We start from the raw sequence: 19,726 nt of genomic DNA, 5'->3' as shown, positions 1-19,726 counted from the left end.
CAAGAACTCGAGGTGAATCTATCCAGGCCAAGGGTGGTCTATTCGTCATCACACATTTGAACATTATATAGTCCTAAGCTTGGTGACCGTGCCTACCACATGCATTGCAATTCCCATTGAATTTTACTCTAAATGCAGGGCATTCACTAGTTCTATGTGGACCAAAGCAAACTGAGCACCATTGTTTTTCCCTTCTTGGATACATATGACTATTCTGTGAGGCACAATTATCTCTAAGACTTTCTTGAATGGCCTTGTTGAGATTTGTTAAAGTCATCTCAGATATCTTTGGCTCTTTAACAATAGGCTTTATGGTCATTGGCTCATGCCGCAATGCTTGCAAGCTAGTAGATTTAGGCTCAACAGACACTCTCCGAATCATTAAATTGTCCCCCAATTGGATTGCATTGGTGGTGACTTCTTCCCAAGTGGTGATACCTCTAATGACTAGGCCATTATAGATATCCTCATGTCGTAGTCCCCTAATGAATCTATCGAGCAATTGGTTATTATTGAAGAGCTCGTTTGGATTACAATGAGAATTCAAATGCTTCAAGAACAAAGGTGGGAAGAAGCCCCTTCTTCCTCGTTGGGACTTTCTGGCGCTGAGAATGCTACACCCCAAAGCACTCCCCTCTCGTAAGTACTCTTTCAAGAACAGTCTCATAAGAGTAGGGTAAATCGTTTTCTCTTCACCCTTTAGGTCCTATACCAATCCCACTCCATTCCACTCAAGATCAGGCTTAAAAGCATTACTCTTATGTAGTTTGTTGTGTTCTCCTAGGGAATCACATATTTGTTCAAATACTTTGATATGCTTTCTAGCATCCCCGTCTCCATTGTATTTCTATGTGAGCTTGGATACTTGTACTACCTTACTTCTACGCTCTCTATCATCCCCGTCTCCGCTGTATTTTTGTGTGAGCTTGGACACTTGTACCGCCTTACTTCTAGGATATCTATCAGGTGTGTTACGCATATTTTCATTAATAGATCAATTGATATCTTGAGAAAATGTTGCCAAGTCACCCAAGTGAGCAGGTATAGTGGGGAGAGGTACTCTCCGAACTGCATGTGGAATGGGCTTGGCATCGGGCTAGGCATACGAGTGATCCTCGGGTCCCAAGTTGGGTATGATGTTGTGCCATGTGGTGGCCCAAATATCATATGTGTGGCCCTAGACATAGCAAACATAGGATATGACATGTTAATACTAGCTGTAGAAACAATCGGGGGTGTGGGACCTACATGGGTATGAGGGCCCATAGGAACATATGACTGATGTACACTTGTAGGTATTGTTGTGGGAATTGTGCTACTATGTAGTGGTGCTTTACTCACGAATGCACCATTCAAAAGTGACGGGCTTTGCAATTAAATTGTTGATTATTAAAAATAGTTTTAACTTTGTGAGGTGAAGAAATTTCAAAGAGAGTTTTTGTGCCAACAGTGCGGAAATAAATGTTAAGTATGGAGCCTGATTTACCCTTGTAATTTTCTGTGGTAAAAGCACACATTTGTAAGGTCCCCATTATGAGGAGAAGCCATCGTGCGTGAAGGAAAATCACTCACCGAAAACCAAAATTTTCACGGACAAGAATCAGGGGCAACTTTAAAGGCATCGGGGGCGGAGACCCCCGAGACTTTTTTTCGCCGGAATATTCTTTTTCGCCGGAATATTTTGGCCGGACGGCGGCCGGAAAGTGGTCAGAAAACAACCGGTCGGTTGGCCGGTGGCCGGTAGTCAATGGCTGATGGCCGGTGGTCGGAAGTCAATGGCCGGTGGCCGGTGGCCGAATTCAAAAGCGGACTTGTCTTCTCAAGGGTGGCCACACATGGGCGGATTGGAGGGTCCGATTTGGACTTATTCGCACAAGGGCAGCTACACATGGTTGTCTCTCATAAGAGAGGGCAGCCCTTTTGGCCTATAAAAGGAGGCCATTTCTACACACATTTCATAGTGTGAAGTTGATGCAACAAGGTGAGTGTGAGGTGGTGAGAGTGAAGCAGGGCAGGAGCTCCATTAAGGGTATAATCCCTTTGTAAACTACTTCTTGTTTTGAAGTACTAAAGCCATTGAGTGGCTGCTTTCCCGTGGACGTAGCCCACATTGGGTGAACCACGTATATCGTGTGTACTCTCTCTCTCTCTCTCTCTCCTCTCTCTCTCTTCTCTCTCTCTCTCTCTCTCTCTCTATAATCTCGTGTATATAAATCTGTCTCTCTCCATTAAGTAATCTACTCAATTATCTATTTAGCTACGTCTTATTTCCTAACAATAAAATCATGGCTATTGCCATCATCTAAAAGAATGGTGACACTTTCATCCTCAACTGTGCCTTTCACTTTAAGCAAAGTGTAATGAGATATAGGATTACTTGAAGATGGGTTATCATTGTGATCATACTCAAGATCATATTCCTCAGCGTAATTAGCTTCCACTTCATTGTTTTTGAGATTGGTATCTTCAAGATGAGGTTAATAGTAGCACCGTTCAGGCAGTTGTTGTTGAAGGGTCTTTGGTTTGGATTTTGGGTAACTCAGCCATTGGGTTGGTCATTGTTCTTAGTAAGATGTTTTGGGCCCTTATCTGCATAGTAACCATACTGAAAACATTTGAAACACTTCACCTTTTTATTACCATTAGAGTTTTGAGCAGAACATTGGTTGGAAGAATTTTGGTTGCCTTGTTGCTGTGTATTGTTGTTGTTGTTGCCATAAGGTTGAGAGGTTGTGGCAAAATTGTCAAATCTGCGTCTCTGGAAAAAGGTACGACTTTGATGTTTGTTCCTGTCAAAGTTGGGAGAGAAAGAAGCTCTCTTGTTACAGTTAGTGTTAGCAGTTTTTTTGGTGTGAGAGGGTTGTCCACCTTTCTTCTTCTCCTCATTAAGGGCCAAATTAATAGCCTTTGACAGTGAATCCGGTTCAAATATATCTATCTCAACACCAATTTGTAGTGCTAAACCAGATATATACTTACGCTTTAATTTTATGTGACTGACATGTTCAATAGCTTGTAATTGAATTAAACAGTTCCAAAAACGATCAGTATAGCCTTGCACATCTTCATTTTTACTATGTCGGATTAAATTCCACTGGCGTCGTGCTTTAGCTTTATATTGTGTGAACAAAAATTGAGGTAAAAACAACTTTTTGAATGCATGCCAAGTACGTGGTCTTTTACCATGTTGTTTGGTGGCGTTCCACCACAATGCAGTGCTACTAGTGAGATGATTTGATGCACACTTTACCATTTCACGTTCGGGAAAGTCTTCATCATGAAAATAGTCATCTAATTGACTAAACCATGCTAGAACCATGCTAGCATCTTTAGTGCCATCAAAATTCTTGAAAGTTAAGCTTTTCTACTAACTTTGTTTTCCTTTCGTGCCGGTGTAGATTCTATGCGTGTAGAATGCAACAATAATTTATCTTCAAGCTCTTGTCTTCATATACATTCGTACATGAGAGATTGTTGCAGATTAGCAAGCTGCTCAACAACTGTGGGTGCATGTGGAAGGTGTGCCATGATGGCGTGCTTTTCTTTCTATATATATATATATATTATAAAGGGCTATGATTGTATATGTATATGATGATATGCATGATAATGATAAGAAATAAAAATAAAGAGATAATAAAAAATGAATGGGTACTTAGCTTGACGGTTAGTGGTGGCGTCACTTCGGAAATGTGGTGTATCAAGTTCGGTTGAAAATGATGAACAATTGAGCGGTTAGTCTGCAGAGTAATTGAACTTTTGCCATCGTCTAATCTCCCGTATCTCCAAAAGACGATGGAAATAACAATTTAATAATGTGGTCAGCCTTCCGATATGATGAATCGGTTATGTCTAGCCCCACGTTAGTGCCTTTGAGTTTTTCGACAACCACGTCAAACAAGAGCGTCAAAACATTTATATTTGGGAAGCCTGCTTCAAAAATCTTAACGGATGACCGAAAAGGGGTTTTTGAGTGATGAGCTCGAAGAATTTGAATGCGATGAAGTTAGGCCAGGGAAGTGAAGATGTTTTTATTGGTGGATATATCTATATTTATATATTTTTGTCTTCCAAGTAACGAGTTGAGAGGAGGAGTATGAAGGGTCCCTTAATTGGATGGCTTGTTAAAAAAAATATGGTGGGCGACCGACTAATGGTAAGGTAAGTCAGGCCTCACCCTTTTTATGGTTAAAGCATGTGAAAAAGGTCGGTGGCTATGAGTAGAACTGCAAGATGCAGCGGGCGGAGAGGGGAGAGGAGATATAGCGAGCTCTGCACGCATCCTTGGGCCGCAAGAAAGAAGACAAAGCGCGTCAAAATTTCAGGGTGCTCCTTTTGATGCAAAGTCTTGACGATAGGTTGGTAGTCAGACGGATTGGTTTGGGGTGTGTAAATAGGCCTTCTCACAGCAGGTGTGAGCCGAAGGATCTCAATTTGGTTGGATTTCGGCTGATTTCCTTTGCATGGGAAATCTGTGCCAAGAATATTTGCTGCTTCTTGACTTCTTTCTCTCTTTAGTTTCTCCCTTGTGGAGGTATTTTGAAATCCAAGGCTTGTCCCCTTTCCATCCTCTTCTCAAAACCGTCCTCTTGCCAATACTCTTCTTGAACTCCTTTTCGTCTTCTTTGTTTCAATTCTGCCAATGCAGTTCTTCAAGAAAATACCCAATTCTTAATCACCGCTTCTTCAATTTCTTCAAAATTCCTTGCTCGTTTGACTCTCATTCTGCTGCTTTCACGATCCGCAATATTTAGGCATTAACTTGGAACTTGAAACTCGACATACCGTATCTTGATGGCCGATAAGTCAAATTAATTCGTCATTTTGTCGATTGATTGCCGATTTGCTTCAATTTGTGGACTTGATATTGCCGATTCACAATTTGCTCCTTGAATTTTTGGATTTTTGATTGCCAATTTTCTCGAACCTGTTGCTCTGATACCACCATTGGGAGTTGGGGAGATCGGTTGCTTAGAAACCACAATTTCTCATAGACTTCACTATCAACATGTTAGCATCTCCTTCCAAATTCAAGTACACACACACACACACACACACACACAAGAGAATAAATTGACAAGGAAAGAGTGTAAGAGGGGTTGTAAGAGATGTAGACATAATCATAATCATGGAGTACACAGAGTAACACAACATAGCATAAGAGAGAGGGAAGGGAAAATTTTGAGTATCTACACAAGAAAGACCTAAAGATTGCAGCCCCAAACTCCATGGCACCTCTTGTGGAGTTTGGTATTTGATATTTGAAATTATTGTTGGTGCCAAAATTGGAAGCCCCTCTTTTACACTTCAATCCCATTTTAGTTATGAGTGGAACACATTACTTATTGCATGACTCTCTTAGGGTGAGTTCGCATTGTCCTATCTACAAAGGAGTCATAGTGGCTTATTAATAAAAGATCTAAAATACTGTGCAAGAATACAATGACCTAGAGGATTTTTATTTGCCAATGCCTCCTTGTCAACTCCCAGAATTCCAATCTACAAACCATCATGCACTCATTGTTAGTAAAATCAAATAGACAATACATAATTAACCATTAAGCAAACCATCCCAATTGTAGTTAACCACATGCAACATGAGGGCGCCCAGTTTCGTAACAACTACCCAAATTCCATAATCAATTGCAGCATCATTGTGCAAATCCAAATCGGTGAAGTCAATCGCTCTCTCCTCTTCTTGATTGTGTTCAAACATAGTGATGGTGCTCTGTGAATTAGAACTTCCTTGTGAGAGATAACTATTTCATATGAACAAAACTATTCCCCTTTGTAAATCAAGAGAAATCTCTTTGTATCTTACATGCCATTGGTTTGAACTCTTTTAATTAATCAAGGTAGAGAGAATGGTCGTATCATTGCCTATCTTGAAACCAACAAAATCCTTTTGAGCCTTCTGTGCGCTCAATAGTGGTAAAACCAAAGGTAACCCCCATAAGGGTCCACTATTAATATGACAACTCCTAGGGTGTTCAAGTTATACAATACATGAGCACATGAGTAAATAGATCGCAATACTAAGTTAAAAGGTTCAACCCTTCATGCTCAATCCTATAACCACCAATTCTTCAAAAAGAAAGAGATAAGCTAGATATGCTCTGATATCAATTTTAGAGAATTGGGATTAAAGTACAACCAAAATCACATATTAACTTGAGTAATCAATTAATTGTGTAGCATTGAGCATATTTGAGCATGACAATTGCAAAGCAAGCATTAACTTAAACTCAATCATACATCACATACATGTGCCAAAACTTCAAGAAAGAGAGGATATGATGAGCTTTGAGAAGAGCATGGTAAGCTTCCTTTTGGCTGAGGATTGCTTGGAGCTTCAAGAGCTAAGAAGATAGAAGTTCTCTTGTTCTCTCTAGCGCACTTCTACAGAAAAACAAAGAAATCTCCCTCTTGCAGTCCTTAACTCAAAAAACTTTGTACTAGAAAGTTGTTTATCTTGTTGTTTCCAATAAGTTTGGTGGGCGTTTTTTTTCAGAAATGCCTTTTTTAAGTTATATAAAAAATACGCACCCTAGTTCGTATCAAAGTAATTTTCTATTTTTAGAACTTCTCCTCTTACCTTCTCTTTTGCATGGGAGGCTTGTAGACCACATACCTTACCTCCACATAGATTTCAGTTGGCATGTGTGTATGATAGCACCTTGTCTCCCATTCCCACCTTTTGGTTAGCGATACTACTCACTTTTGGAGAATTTTGGGATGTGTTTTGGTCTCTTTTGGACTCATAAACATCCCGTTTTCATCCCACAAAATCCCGATTGAATCTGCATCAAATTACGCTGGCAGAAGGGCCATCTTCTATTGTCACTAATTGTTCCATGAAAAAACAAGGTACAGAAGATTGATATTTATCTAGCACCACTTATAGAAGAGGTTCAAATATTGTGGATAGGGATTGAAAAATGCATTCAAATTTTGGAACTCTTTGGTTCACGAACACATTCCTCTGCCCATTGTCTTCTACTATTTTTATTTTCTCTCTAGAGGGAGAAAATTCATTTAAGTACATTAAAAATGAAATTTGTTGACACATAACCTCCCACTGAGAAAGTAGACTGATGCAAAACCTATTAAACCAAGTGCGGATAAAGCTGCAAGAAGTACACATGTAACCTGCAAGAAACTCATAATTGTCCCGTGTGTTAAGATGAACATGCTATATGTATGTAGAAGTGAGATCCAATCTCAAAGTAAGCCACAAGTGTCATGCATTACTATTGCAGCGTGTATGACAATGAAAATCCACTCTCTAAAACATGTAGAGAGGCCAAAAGTACACCTCTAAAAACATATATGGAGCAAGACAATGTCCCCCCCTGCAATCTTGTACCTACGTGTCGATGTTGATTTGAAGTCGACGCGAGTCTAAATACCTATGTGTGCGTATGAGGCTACACCACAAATCCATGACAATCAATTCGGAATGTTCTCAAGGTGTCCAAAATCCTCAAGGATATTGTATGGGACAACTGCGGACCATATCAGCTCATGAGAGAGCTATGAGAGTTGGGGATGAAGTTGTAGAGAGCTACAAATGAAGTTATAGAGAACCAATGATGGCCAACGGATGCCAATGCTGCCTCCTCTTTGCGCAAGTATATATGTGCATGATGGTGAGGGAAAACCCAACATTGCTTGCGCAACACCTTTGTGAGAGTGGGAGCTACAAACGTCAAACCTATGTATGTGAGCTATTCTCACCTGCAACTACCTACGCTCCCAAGAGGGGGTTGAAACAGCATGCGATGCCTATTCAACTACTTTTGTGTGCCCACAATGGCCCTTGTACATCCCCCTCAAGCACACAGAGTAGCTACGATGCCTCCCACACACCCTCAATACACTTGTGGTGAAGTCTGTATACTAGGATATTAACAACAACCATACTATTTTAGGTGCCACACCTCTTTGGTACCACACCGGGTGTTTAGGCTAAGCCAAGGCAAGATCCCTGATGCACTAGCCGTGTAGGTCATTCAATCCTCAACGTACTAGCTATGTAGATGAACCTAACAAAAAGAAGATCTAGGAAACACCCTCGATCCAAAGGTCATCGACCCTTTCATCTAATGCGTTGTTGGTGGCCTATCTCGTATCGATGTTGTCATGAGAAACATAACACATGACTCCAACCATATCATAGCATTTTGTATACGCACATGAGAAACCATAACATGGTGTCATGAGAAACATAACACATGAGTCCAACCATATCATAGCATTTGCATATGCACAAACAATCCTTTCCAAAAGGTAGTCACATGTACAAGGTCTCTACCCTTACATCACTGACATAATCCATCAAAACACCTGTGTTAAGTTTGAAGCATAAAAATAAGGTCTTTTGGGCCTTTGAGCACTCCCCTTTGCCTATGTGACCTTGCTAGCAATTTGATTGCAAGATTTTGTAGTAGGTGCTCTAAATTCCAAAGATGATCAAGATGCCAAAACCTTACCAGTTCTAATTTTCCTTCAAAGAGTGTCGATAAGGTTGAGAGGTCCAACTCATGTTGCCACTTGTAGATCAAAGTAACACCATATACACTTGATGAGTTTTTTGAATGGTACAAGAGAGTTGTGTGTTTGCTTTGGAGACAAAGACTCATGCGTAGTTGGCTACATGGATATAAATTGAGGGAATGTGGAAAACAAAGGCCTATGTTAAGCTATGTCTTTAATTTCCTGGTGTGCTTTCATAGCAGATTTGTTTGTAAAATTGTAAGTCTCACTCTTTCGCATAAGCAGAGCATATTTCTGTGTTAGATGCCAGCAAAGAAGCTATATGGCACACACATCTAGTGGGAGATTTGGGTGTCAATGGCAAAGGTTTCAATTTTGCATTGCGATAGTTAGAGCGTTATCCTAGAGTCCACTATTTCATGAGAAGAAAAATCACATTGATGTGAGGTATCACTTCATTTATGAGGTGTTTGAGGACAATTGCATAGAGCTTTTCAAGATGCACAAAGATGATAACCTTGATATCTAGTAGCAAATAGTCTACCCTTTGAAAATTTTCCATAACCCGCTTAAAGGCACATTGTCTTTAAAGTAGGAGGTTGTTGGGAGTTTTGAAAGACTTTATAGCATATACAACTAGCAACCTTCTAATAAGTTGTAAGGGTAAGGCAGTATGATGTCTATTAGTCATGGCCCTATATTATCTTTTATTCCCAAAAGATTTGTTTTGGAACTCTTAAATGCTTAGTTTGGGATTCACTTACTCTACCTCAAGTATTAAATATTTCTTAAAAATATACTGTATTGCCCTTTTTTCTCTGACTGGGCGCTTTGGTAGATTTTACAGAGGGTATTTGGTACTGATAGAAATGCAACAAACTTGATCACATTTACATGGTTTGTTATTTACCAGGATAATTTTACCTGATTACATGCAGCAGCAAGTATTCTTGCTTGGGCTTCCAATGTTTGCCGGCCTCAAACTTATAGTGCAATGCTCCTCTTTTGGTGGATAGAGCTTGTGTTGGGTAAATCCATGTATATAGAGTGGTTGATCTTGCTTGCAAAGTGTCTATTCTAAGGCTGGGTTATTTTTCTTGCATAAAGGAATCAATTAAAAAATTGGTATTGAATAGAACACATTTGTGTAGCTGGTTTGGTTACTAGGTTGTCAACACGGAGGGGGTGGTAAAACTCACATGTACACACAATTGTATGCCCTATAACCTTCTTTGCAGTGTTTGATCTTCTGACCTAAGAACTTTGTTGGTATATGATGCATATAGAGTAAGGTCAACCTTTGTGATGGTATAATATGGCATACTTAACCATATCAATGGATATTAAAGTAAATCTTTGTGCGGAACAACTGTTCTTCAGCATTACAATTGATTTAACATTTGATGGTTACTTATGCTGCTCTAAATTGCTTTTTTCTAAAACCTAGAATGTGTTGATACTCATTTGAAAGTTTATATCTTAGAATTGGAGTAAATCAAAATAGGTTGAGTTATCTCTACTAATGGTTGGCAGATCTTACTTTACAATAGAAAATTCTGTGGAAAATGAAAATTGTGAAAATGGCACTATGTTGCATCTCGATACTAATAAGGTTCGAAGTAATGGTAAGTCTATGGTCTTATCCTCCATACTACCATGCAAGAATCATGAACTTATCTTGTGTCCTATATGGATGGGATGTTTACATGAATACTTTGAGAGGCTTTATATGGGTAACCATCAGATTAGGCTAGATTCTATCTTGTCATCGAATACACTCTAGGTATAGTAATTAAACCTTTTTGCTCTTTGGAGCCGTGGATAACTGATTAGGGTATTTCAACAACTGTAAAACGATCCAATCTTAACGAAATGTTTTGCTTGTTTGTATGGATGCAAGTGAGGACCTTTCTTTGTTGGTGTTGGGATTTATGACTGTACAAAATTTTCATGGAGCAGCAGATATATTTCCACCACATACTAAATAAACTAAAATTCCATTGTTTTGGCACCCTTGGTATGAATATGCTTGTACTTCTGTCCCATTTGATAACAATAAGAATTCACTTAAAAATCTTGCAAAGCTGAATTCCAAATGAATAGAGTTCCAAGTATTTCAAAAAACTCAACAGCTCTCTGTGTATCATCCAGCATACCTTCCTTACTGATGATCTTTTATCTGATTTCGACAATGAGTTGCACTAACAATCACATGAATCAGATCGCCTACATGGTTTCTCGTAGCAGTAGTCCAATTACTTTACCTCTGCCTTTAAGCTACCGAGGAGCATAACTACATGGAATGTTAAGCTCTCAATATACCTGCATGCCTGTGTAATAGGAACGATACTGAGAGATCTCTCAAGATCCTAACTCGAAGATCCTGGAGAGAGAGAGAGAGAGAGAGAGAGAGAGAGATTTTTTTTCGGGGGTGGGGGGGTTGTTTCAATAGAAGAATCTGTTTGAAGCATAATATGCATAAGTCTAGTTCTAACCAACAAGAGCACAGGCAAGGTCAGCAATGCAGTTCCTCGCATCCAGCCAGAATTCACTGTAGGAATAGAAACTTGCCATCAATTCAAGTTTGAACAAATTCATCACAACCCAAGGGGTTGATAGATCAGATATTGGACTCGTAGCCGCCTCTCCTCTTTTTATAACACCCACGTTGATTCTACCTTTGGCCCCTTCGCAAATTGAGCATGGCTGGCGGCAGTTATTCATGACTACTTGCAGCAACATATTTGAATCATAATCAACAAGATAACTGCTGCACGATATAATCTCTTCGGCATGTGGACACTTCAGGCGTGTAAACTGAGCATAGGCATTGAAGAGTTACTCTGCTATGGTTCATACTGTCCAGCACTCTTTCGAATGTTCCGACATGCACCAACGGAACAAGAAGGCAACTACTCTAGAGAAAGGCCAAATTTCTGGGAAAAGAAAGTTAAAATTGCCCATTGTATATGACAACTGAGGTGGTGCCTCCTTCGAAGCACCTCGTATGAGAACATAATCACTTAGATAAGCTGTCTGATGAAAATCAAAGCACCATTCCTCTGCAAATAACTTCTGAGCAATAAAAAATGTAGATATTCCTTCAAAGTTGTGTGAACTCCATAAACCTGTGGACACCAGCGATTCTCAGCTGGTGCAACTATGCAGACTACTTCACCAGTAGATAATGATTGTACATCCACGTACTTCTGAGAACAAAAAGCAAATTTGAGTGCATGTTCCAACTTCACAGAAGAATTGAACATTACAAAAACGGCCACACAATGAAGAACATAACCAAACAACAAAGCAACCAAGAGCATACCCAGACGAAGGTCATCAATTACAGTGCCCATAGACTGATCGCCTAGCCTCAGCACCTCCACCTTACAACATGCTTTCTCCTGAGAACCTGCTGCACACACAAATAGATACATAGTCGTCTTCGTAAGCTGCTGATTTCCATTTATTTGAGCCCATCACCTTTCAGCTTGACAGTGAGTCCCTCACTATTAAACGACCTTCATAATCATCACATCAACCATCTGAAATATTTTGTCTTTTAAATTTCCTGCCTCTGAATAAGAGAGTTGTCTTTTGACTTCTGAATCACAGAGATGCAAGCATCAATTGCTGAAGCTACACATCCAGGTCCTTCATCTTACCTGCAACACATTGAAAATATACAACCAAAATACATTCATACACGCTTATGCAGTCTAAGGCACTCACAAGGCCCCCAGAAAATAACAGACTTTCATTGACTTGCATAAATGTACAAAGAAGTTGATGGAAGGTCTTTCAGTTGACTTACAATTAACTCTTCATATATGTACAAAGAAGCATTACGCCACACGCCTTCAAAAAGAAAGCGTAGGTGATTGCATTTGGAGAGAGGCCCTCACTTCCCATCTGCTGATAATAGTCCAAAGCTTCTTGGCCCTGGCCTTCTTGGGCATAGCCTGCAATCAATGCATTCCAAGAGACAGGACCCCGGATAGGAAGCTCATCAAAAACTTCTTGTATTTTTTTGAGGACGCCAAGATTAACATGTTTCTCCAGCAACCCTTGACTAGCAATCTCATCGTGATTTTTTTCGCCCAAGTCAACTTCTTGTGTAGTACCACAGGCGTTCAATGTGCAAGCATAGGCGATAGCATCCGGAGAGAGATCCTCGCTTTGCATCTGCTCAAAGCTTTTGACCATGCCCTTGTTGCACATATCCTGTGATTAATGTACTCCAAGAGACAACATCCCGGACCGGAAGCTCATCAAGAACTTTTTGTGCGTTCGTGAGGACGCCACATTTAGCATACATGTCAATCAAAGCATTTCCAAGCTTGGCATGTTTTAATAGCAAGCCCTGGCTAGTGATCTCAACGTGAATTTTTTGACCCGTGTTAGCGTCTTGCATAATGCCACAAGCGTCCTCACGAGTTCAATGTTTTGTGCCTCCTCCTGCACGCCAGCAGCTGCATAAATCTTACTCATTGAGATATATGCTGCAGCATTACATCCCTCTAATTGTACCGCACGGTCAAAAGGCCAATCTTCCAAGCTCCAAATTTCCCCATTTATACAGCAAGCACTTAGAAGAGCCAACCAAACTCGAGCATAATCAGACGATGGCATCTGCTTAATTACTCCCACAGATTTGTCAAACAGCCTTGCATGTCCAAATAGATCAACCATGCAAGCATAGTGCTCTTTCTCTGGTATGATTCCATATTTTTCCCTCATGCTATCAAAATGCATTTGGCCCTCTTGCACTAGACCTGAGTGACTACATGCATTGAGCACAATAACAAAAGTGATTGCAGATGGGGAGGTGCCCTTGATTGCATCCACCGAAAAGAATTTGGGCCGCCCTTGCTGGGCATATCCTCCTATAATGGACGTCTAAGAGACTACATCTGGAAAGAGACCCTCACTTCGCATCCTATGAAAACAGCCCAGAGCTTCTAGGACCTTGCCCTGTTGAGCATATCCTACAATCATTGCATTCCAAGAGGCCACATCCCAGACATGAAGCTCACCAAAAACTTTGTGCTTTCGTGAGGATAGCACATTGGATACATGTCAACCAAAGCACTACCAAGTGCAATCTCTTTTCTCAACAACGCCTCGCTCACAACTTCACATGAATTTTTTCACCCATGTCAACGTCTTGCATGACGCCACACGCCTTCAAAAAGCAAGTGTAGGTGATTGCATTTGGAGAGAGGCCCTCACTTCGCATCTGCTGAAAACAGTCCAAAGCTTCTTGGCCCTGGCCTTGTTGGGCATAGCCTGCAATCAATGCATTCCAAGAGACGGGACCCCGGATAGGAAGCTCATCAAAAACTTCTTGCGCTTTTGTGAGGACACCGCATTTGGCATACATGTAAACCAAAGCATCGCCAAGCATGGCATGTTTTGATAACAAGCCCTGACTAGTAATCTCATTATGAATTTTTTTTCCCATGTCAACTTCTTGAATAATGCCACAAGCCTTCAAGATGCAAGCATAGGTGATAGCATTTGGAGAGAGGCCCTCACTTCGCATCCGCTGAAGACAGCCTACTGCTTCCTTGCCAAGCCCATGTTGGGCATATCCTGCAATTAATGTGTTCCAAGAGACCACATCCCGGACAGGAAGCTCATCAAGAATGGTTTGCGCTTTTGTGAGGGCACCACATTTGGCATACATATGGACCAAAGCATTGCCAAGATTAACATGTTTCTCCAGCAACCCTTGACTAGCAATCTCATCGTGAATTTTTTCGCCCAAGTCAACTTCTTGTGTAGTACCACAGGCCTTCAATATGCAAGCATAGGCGATTGCATCTGGAGAGAGATCCTCGCTTCGCATCCGCTCAAAACACGCTAAAGCTTCCTGACCATACCCTTGTTGCACATATCCTGCGATTAATGTACTCCAAGAGACAACATCCCGGACTGGAAGCTCATCAATAACTTTTTGTGCTTTCGTGAGGACGCCACATTTAGCGTACATGTCAATCAAAGCATTTCCAAGCTTGACATGTTTTGATAGCAAGCCCTGGCTAGCGATCTCAACATGAATTTTTTGACCCATGTCAGCGTCTTGCATAATGCCACAAGCCTTCAAGGTGCAAGCATAGGTGATAGCATTTGGGGAGAGGCCCTCACTTTGCATCTGCTGAAGACAGCCTAGTGCTTCCTTGCCGCGTCCATCTCCGGCATATCCTACAATTAGTGCGTTCCAAGAGACCACATCCCGGAAAGGAAGCTCATCAAGAACCTGTTGTGCTTTGGTGAGGGCACCACATTTGGCATACATACTGACTAACGCGTTCCCTAAGTATGTGTTCTCCTGAAGTAACCCACTATCTTGAATATCAGCATGGATCCTACTGCCTTTGTCCAAATCCTTCTTCTGGGCACACGATTTTAGTTTGGCCATAAAGGAAAGACTCTTTCGTTCCCATTCCTTACTGTTATCTTCCTCTCCATGCTTGGATTGCCTACAGTAAACTCCTTCTTTTCTAACTTTGTCAGGGGATTTGCAGTTGGTCTTCTGTGGAAACGAACCAGTTGTGCGTACGATTTATTCATCACACACGAAAATTTGTGCGTGTGTGCGTGTGTGTGTGTGTGTGTGAGAGAGAGAGAGAGAGTACCTTGAGTGTACGCCGTCCGGCCATAGCGCTACAACTTCTGCTATTGTTGGACAGCCAAATTTGAAGGTGAATGCAACTCAATAGTTCGATTGGCTGGTCCTGCCAGTTTAGTAGGTCGCACACATGTTCTTTTACCAAGAATCTTTGCTTGGAGAAGCCAAGCAAATTTGGGAAGCAAATTGACATGCCCCACATGACAAGCACGGGAGGGTGGGGAAAAACACTAATGTTTTTCTAAGTGGCACCTTCTTCAGGTTGTCTTTTCACTTTGATTTATGTTTGTCGATGCATATGAGAACGGTGTACATAGATCATGATAATTGAGAATACGCTCAGGTTTATGTGGTTGGGTTGAAGGTCCAAATCAACCAAAATCCTTTGATCAATGACATTGTTGTCCCTGTGCGAGCATTTATGTAAACAACTTACATGGAATACCGATGAATGCGAGAGTGCGCACATAATGAGAGTTTGAACTTTGTGAGCCATTTTTTCAACTCACTAGAGTATTTTAAAGGGCCCACAAAAACTCAGAGGTAATTTAGGTGTTGACTCAGTCTTCACACTACTTTTTGAATGCTCTGGCACACGTAAAAATACCTCGTTCCCGTCCATGAAGGTAAAGTGCTGATGTTTCTCATCAACATACTTTTTGTACTGATCCCATGCTTGTCGAGCAAGAGTCAGCATCTCCATGTGGTCTTGGAGGAATTCCTTGACTTGGTGGAGTTTCTCAGTTGCCAACCCCATCGTTACTAGTGATCTAGGTTGAAAACTATACACAAGCACAAATAGATGTAAACGAGTTGTCACATGCATGTCACTATTGTAAGCAAGCTCCAACTAGAGAAATAACCATTCTCATTGGAATTCTTTAACATATCATTTAGCATTAAACTAAGACTTGTAAATTGCTAGATTAGTGGTAGTACCGACATTGAGTTGTTTCTCCCTAATCATTTACAAATAGTCTGTCATAATTGACTGGTAAAAGTGGGTCACAATAACGTCCAATATTTTTGAGTAATCCTTAAATCAATATAGATTATAAACAACCAACTTGGTTAACTTTAGGGATTGGAATAGTGGATTGAATAAATTGTACAAAGTTTAGTCAATTTGTCTACAATCAACCCAATTGACCTCTGTTGGTGATTAGTAGACCCACAAGTAATCTCATTGAGATATTGCACATATAGTGCGAAATGCTATCAATTTCATGAATTTGCATGCTGCTCCAATCAGCCTTTGCTAAACACTAGGGCCCATACACCTAGTGTGCATGCATTTAACAAAAACTGATCCGAACCTGCTTTTTCATGACTATAATTGCCAGTGATTATGATGAATGTTATGCTAACATTTTGAATTGTGTAAACAACCATTTGTTAAAGTTGTTTAACAATGCTTGTAACATTAACAAGTCTTACTTAGTATCCAACAATTTCTAGCCACTAGAATTGTTCCTAATACAACGTGTTCAAAATGGTCTAATAAATGGATCTGACCAGCACCTAGGGACTTTTTGTGACACATAATTGAAATAACAGGCACCATAGTGAGTCCCAGAGACTCATATTTTCTACCTGTGGAATATGTCTCATATAAGGATGTCCAAAAAAATGACATCCATCAAGTATGAGATGTACTTGTATGTGGAGGTAACTATAAACACTCAACAACATGAATGAGAGGGACCCTCATAAACCTTGCTCCACATTGGCTAAACCAAAATCCATGAGTTCCTAGACCATGTTGTATCCCTTGTGACAACATGTGCTAAACGAAACCAATCATGTAGGTCCATAACTATAGGGTGCACAAAATGTATCTGGTATACTACTGCTCTAAATTTATTTGCTCCTACATGACCTTGTCATGTGTTTGAAGAGAAAAATGGATGAAAGCATTAGCATATACATCCTACTCAAAAAACTCAATTAAAGCATATTCAGCAATGAAAGGAAACCAAATCATATATATAGCGTCCACTTACCCATAGTCAAGTGCACTATCCAAGCCTGAAAGGTACAACCTGGAAGGTACATTACCAAAAAAACCCGTCCTCAAAATACTTAATATGTCTTTGACCTATGAAACACTAAATGAAAAGATTAGTGAAAATAAGAAAATATTCCAACACAATCTACCATGTCCAATGGTGATTGTAATCAACTAGTGAAGTTGAACTTGTTTCTTGTTAAGTCTGTCAAGCACTTTGGTTGCACAGGAGGGAAATATTTTATAAATGAAAGGTTAAAGACAGAAAAAAAACAAGAATTTGAAATTGTCTAACCTTGTTGCCTCTCTGTGGCCAAATGTCTTGAAATTAAGAAGCAAACTCTCCCTTGAGAATGCAATGGAATCTGATTTTGTCGTCTAGGCTGAATCTAACTCATAGCCACGTATACTGAGAAGTAGAGAGCTATCGTACAAACTATGCATGCCCTCATGGCCTGGTTCATACCGACCATGAGTGAAAAAGTATTCAAGCATGTCGCAAAGTTTCCTGAAGTTTGTATGTTGATGACATATTCCAAAATTTGGAAGCTTCTATGCAAGATGCCTAAAATTGAAGCCTTGCTTCACCTTAAATACTTCATTAAGTTATTGTGCTCATAGCTATCTTATGATCTACAAACTTTCACCTATCATGCAATTTGTAGGAGAAATTGTATGTTGTTAAAGGGGTCGTGCTCGCAAAAGAACAAGTGTACCATGTCCTATTGGAACAATAGAAATTGTTAACAACAAAATCCAAACAACATGAAGAGATTCACCAGATGGATGTAGCAGACAACCCTTAGAGAATTAAAGAATAAAAGCGACTTTTGCAATTTCTTGACTATGTATGTTCTATCTATTAGTCTATTTCATCCTATACAAATAACAAAGAAAGTATATACCTAATGGATGGCGTGTAAAGATGGTTGGCAACTCATTTATCGCATCCATTAAAGTCCTATGAATCCAGTGCATGGGGACAATGTTTTTTCTAATGCTCCCCCAAGCAGTTAAAACATAACTTCTGCACTTTTGCTCTTTTAGAATCTGTAGTTGAAAGTTTGTTCTTGGCCACATTGCTAGAGAACTTTTTTCCGTGGGTAGCTACTACATCCTTCGAGATGAAAGAGGTGATGAGCTCCATAAGTTGCTCCACCTGGCAAGCAATTGGACTCGAACTGCCAATTTACAAAATCGGTCATCAAAATTTTGGAGATCATATTGCGTGACATACTCCTTGCTTCAGGAAAATTACTAATATCCTCCAAAATTTCAAGCACACTTTGGGGAGGAGGAGTGGACACCCTTGGAGAAATTTCAAAATGAAAAAGGTGATTCTCTAGAAACTCCGTGTCCAGTGAATCAAACACAAAATCCATGACGGACGATGTACTAAAGCAAAACTAATAAATACCTTGAAGAAATCGCCTTGCAAAATCAAATAATAATGCCAAGGAAATCAATTAGCCTTCCTAATCAATACCGACTTTGAAACTTTTTAAAGTACCATCCAATCTCAAACTTTGCCAAATTTTAACACCCGTCGAAGTGTGCAACTAGTAGGGTGCAACTAGCAGCGTGCAACTAGTAGGGTGCAACTCTTTGTAATTGTCATTTTGGATAGTTGGAAATCTATGAGGAACTACGTGCTTTTGAAAACTCTTGGATTTATGATTTTTTTCTAAATTGTTGTGTTTGCCTTTGCTTGCCTTGGCTATTGTGGGTTGGTAGCTTATTGAAGCTACATTGTGGAGAGAAGCTGGGGGGGGGGGGGGGGGGGGGGGTATCGACCCTTGCATAATTTTTTTTTAAAATTCAACCCTAATTGGGTGACCTCACTCAAGAGCTCCCAAATTAGCCCCGCTTCATGCAAGACTTTTGCTAAAATTAGCTCCACGGCTTTGATACCAATCTAAGCCTAGGGGGACTCTGAACCTACACTCTCCGCCTATCCATGCCTTTATATAGGCACTCTTGAGCCGTTCAAACTAGCCCTCCTGGTCTCTCACCCTTGGCCTAACATTCGAGTACCAAAGTGGGTGTGTGGAATGACCTGCTTAGGTGGTCAGCAAGTGAAGAGTCCTCGAGAAAACCTACTCTATCTCTCTTTGTCTAGTTTGTTCATGTCATGTTTGAATCTCTCACATTTCCCTATGTTGTACTCTACCTAGTATCTTGGTGATCTTGGGACATCTATGAGATTGAACAATCTCAAGTTGTTGTGGTATGAACCTCTTTGACTTTTAGTGCATAATGTTGGAGCACTTGAGAGAGAGAGAGAGAGAGAGAGAGAGAGAGAGAGAGAGAGAGTCTCAACCCCAGCTACTTAGCTTTTTCCCAATTTGGTAGTGTATTTAAAGTTTCTATTTAACAGTTGATGTGATTCTCTCTTGCACTCTTTTTCCTCTAACAAGGTATCAATGTTATAATGGTCAAGCATGCTAAACATAGCCATTCATTTCATCAAGGTTACAACATAAAGAATCTCCTATCATGCTAGTGGGGTTGTATAACATTTCCCCTTGTTTTCCTTCCACTTTTTATTTTTTGCATTTTCTTTTTCATGTTGATTGTTGTAATCAACA

General features: G+C 40.2%; 2 protein-coding genes across 4 annotated transcripts; both read right to left on the bottom strand.

The window, feature by feature from the left end:
- Nucleotides 1–10,639: 10,639 nt before the first annotated feature.
- Nucleotides 10,640–12,724, bottom strand: LOC147458270 (putative pentatricopeptide repeat-containing protein At1g77010, mitochondrial). 3 transcript variants are annotated; one of them, XR_015188211.1, is made up of 2 exons: nt 11,822–12,724; nt 10,640–11,705 (listed from the first exon to the last, which is right to left on the bottom strand). XR_015188211.1 is itself a non-coding variant. In XM_086512944.1 (2 exons), the coding sequence occupies exon 1, from the start codon at nt 12,715–12,717 to the stop codon at nt 12,313–12,315; it is 405 nt and encodes a 134-aa protein (XP_086369070.1). In that variant the 5' UTR covers nt 12,718–12,724; the 3' UTR covers nt 10,640–12,161; nt 12,311–12,312. The 3 variants fall into 3 exon arrangements, 1 of the variants encoding a protein (XP_086369070.1); XR_015188212.1 differs by having other exon boundaries at nt 10,640–11,702; XM_086512944.1 differs by having other exon boundaries at nt 10,640–12,161; nt 12,311–12,724.
- Nucleotides 12,725–13,617: 893 nt separating this feature from the next.
- LOC147458269 (pentatricopeptide repeat-containing protein At4g18520, chloroplastic-like) lies at nt 13,618–15,295 on the bottom strand. The gene is made up of 2 exons (XM_086512943.1): nt 15,138–15,295; nt 13,618–15,034 (listed from the first exon to the last, which is right to left on the bottom strand). The coding sequence occupies exons 1-2, from the start codon at nt 15,159–15,161 to the stop codon at nt 13,625–13,627; spliced, it is 1,434 nt and encodes a 477-aa protein (XP_086369069.1). The 5' UTR covers nt 15,162–15,295; the 3' UTR covers nt 13,618–13,624.
- Nucleotides 15,296–19,726: the final 4,431 nt, after the last annotated feature.

This window comes from Adiantum capillus-veneris, chromosome 5, assembly GCF_014529385.1.
Source record: "Adiantum capillus-veneris isolate H3 chromosome 5, ASM1452938v2, whole genome shotgun sequence".
Classification (NCBI taxonomy): domain Eukaryota; kingdom Viridiplantae; phylum Streptophyta; class Polypodiopsida; order Polypodiales; family Pteridaceae; genus Adiantum; species Adiantum capillus-veneris.
This window is presented reverse-complemented; position numbering and strand designations above follow the sequence as displayed.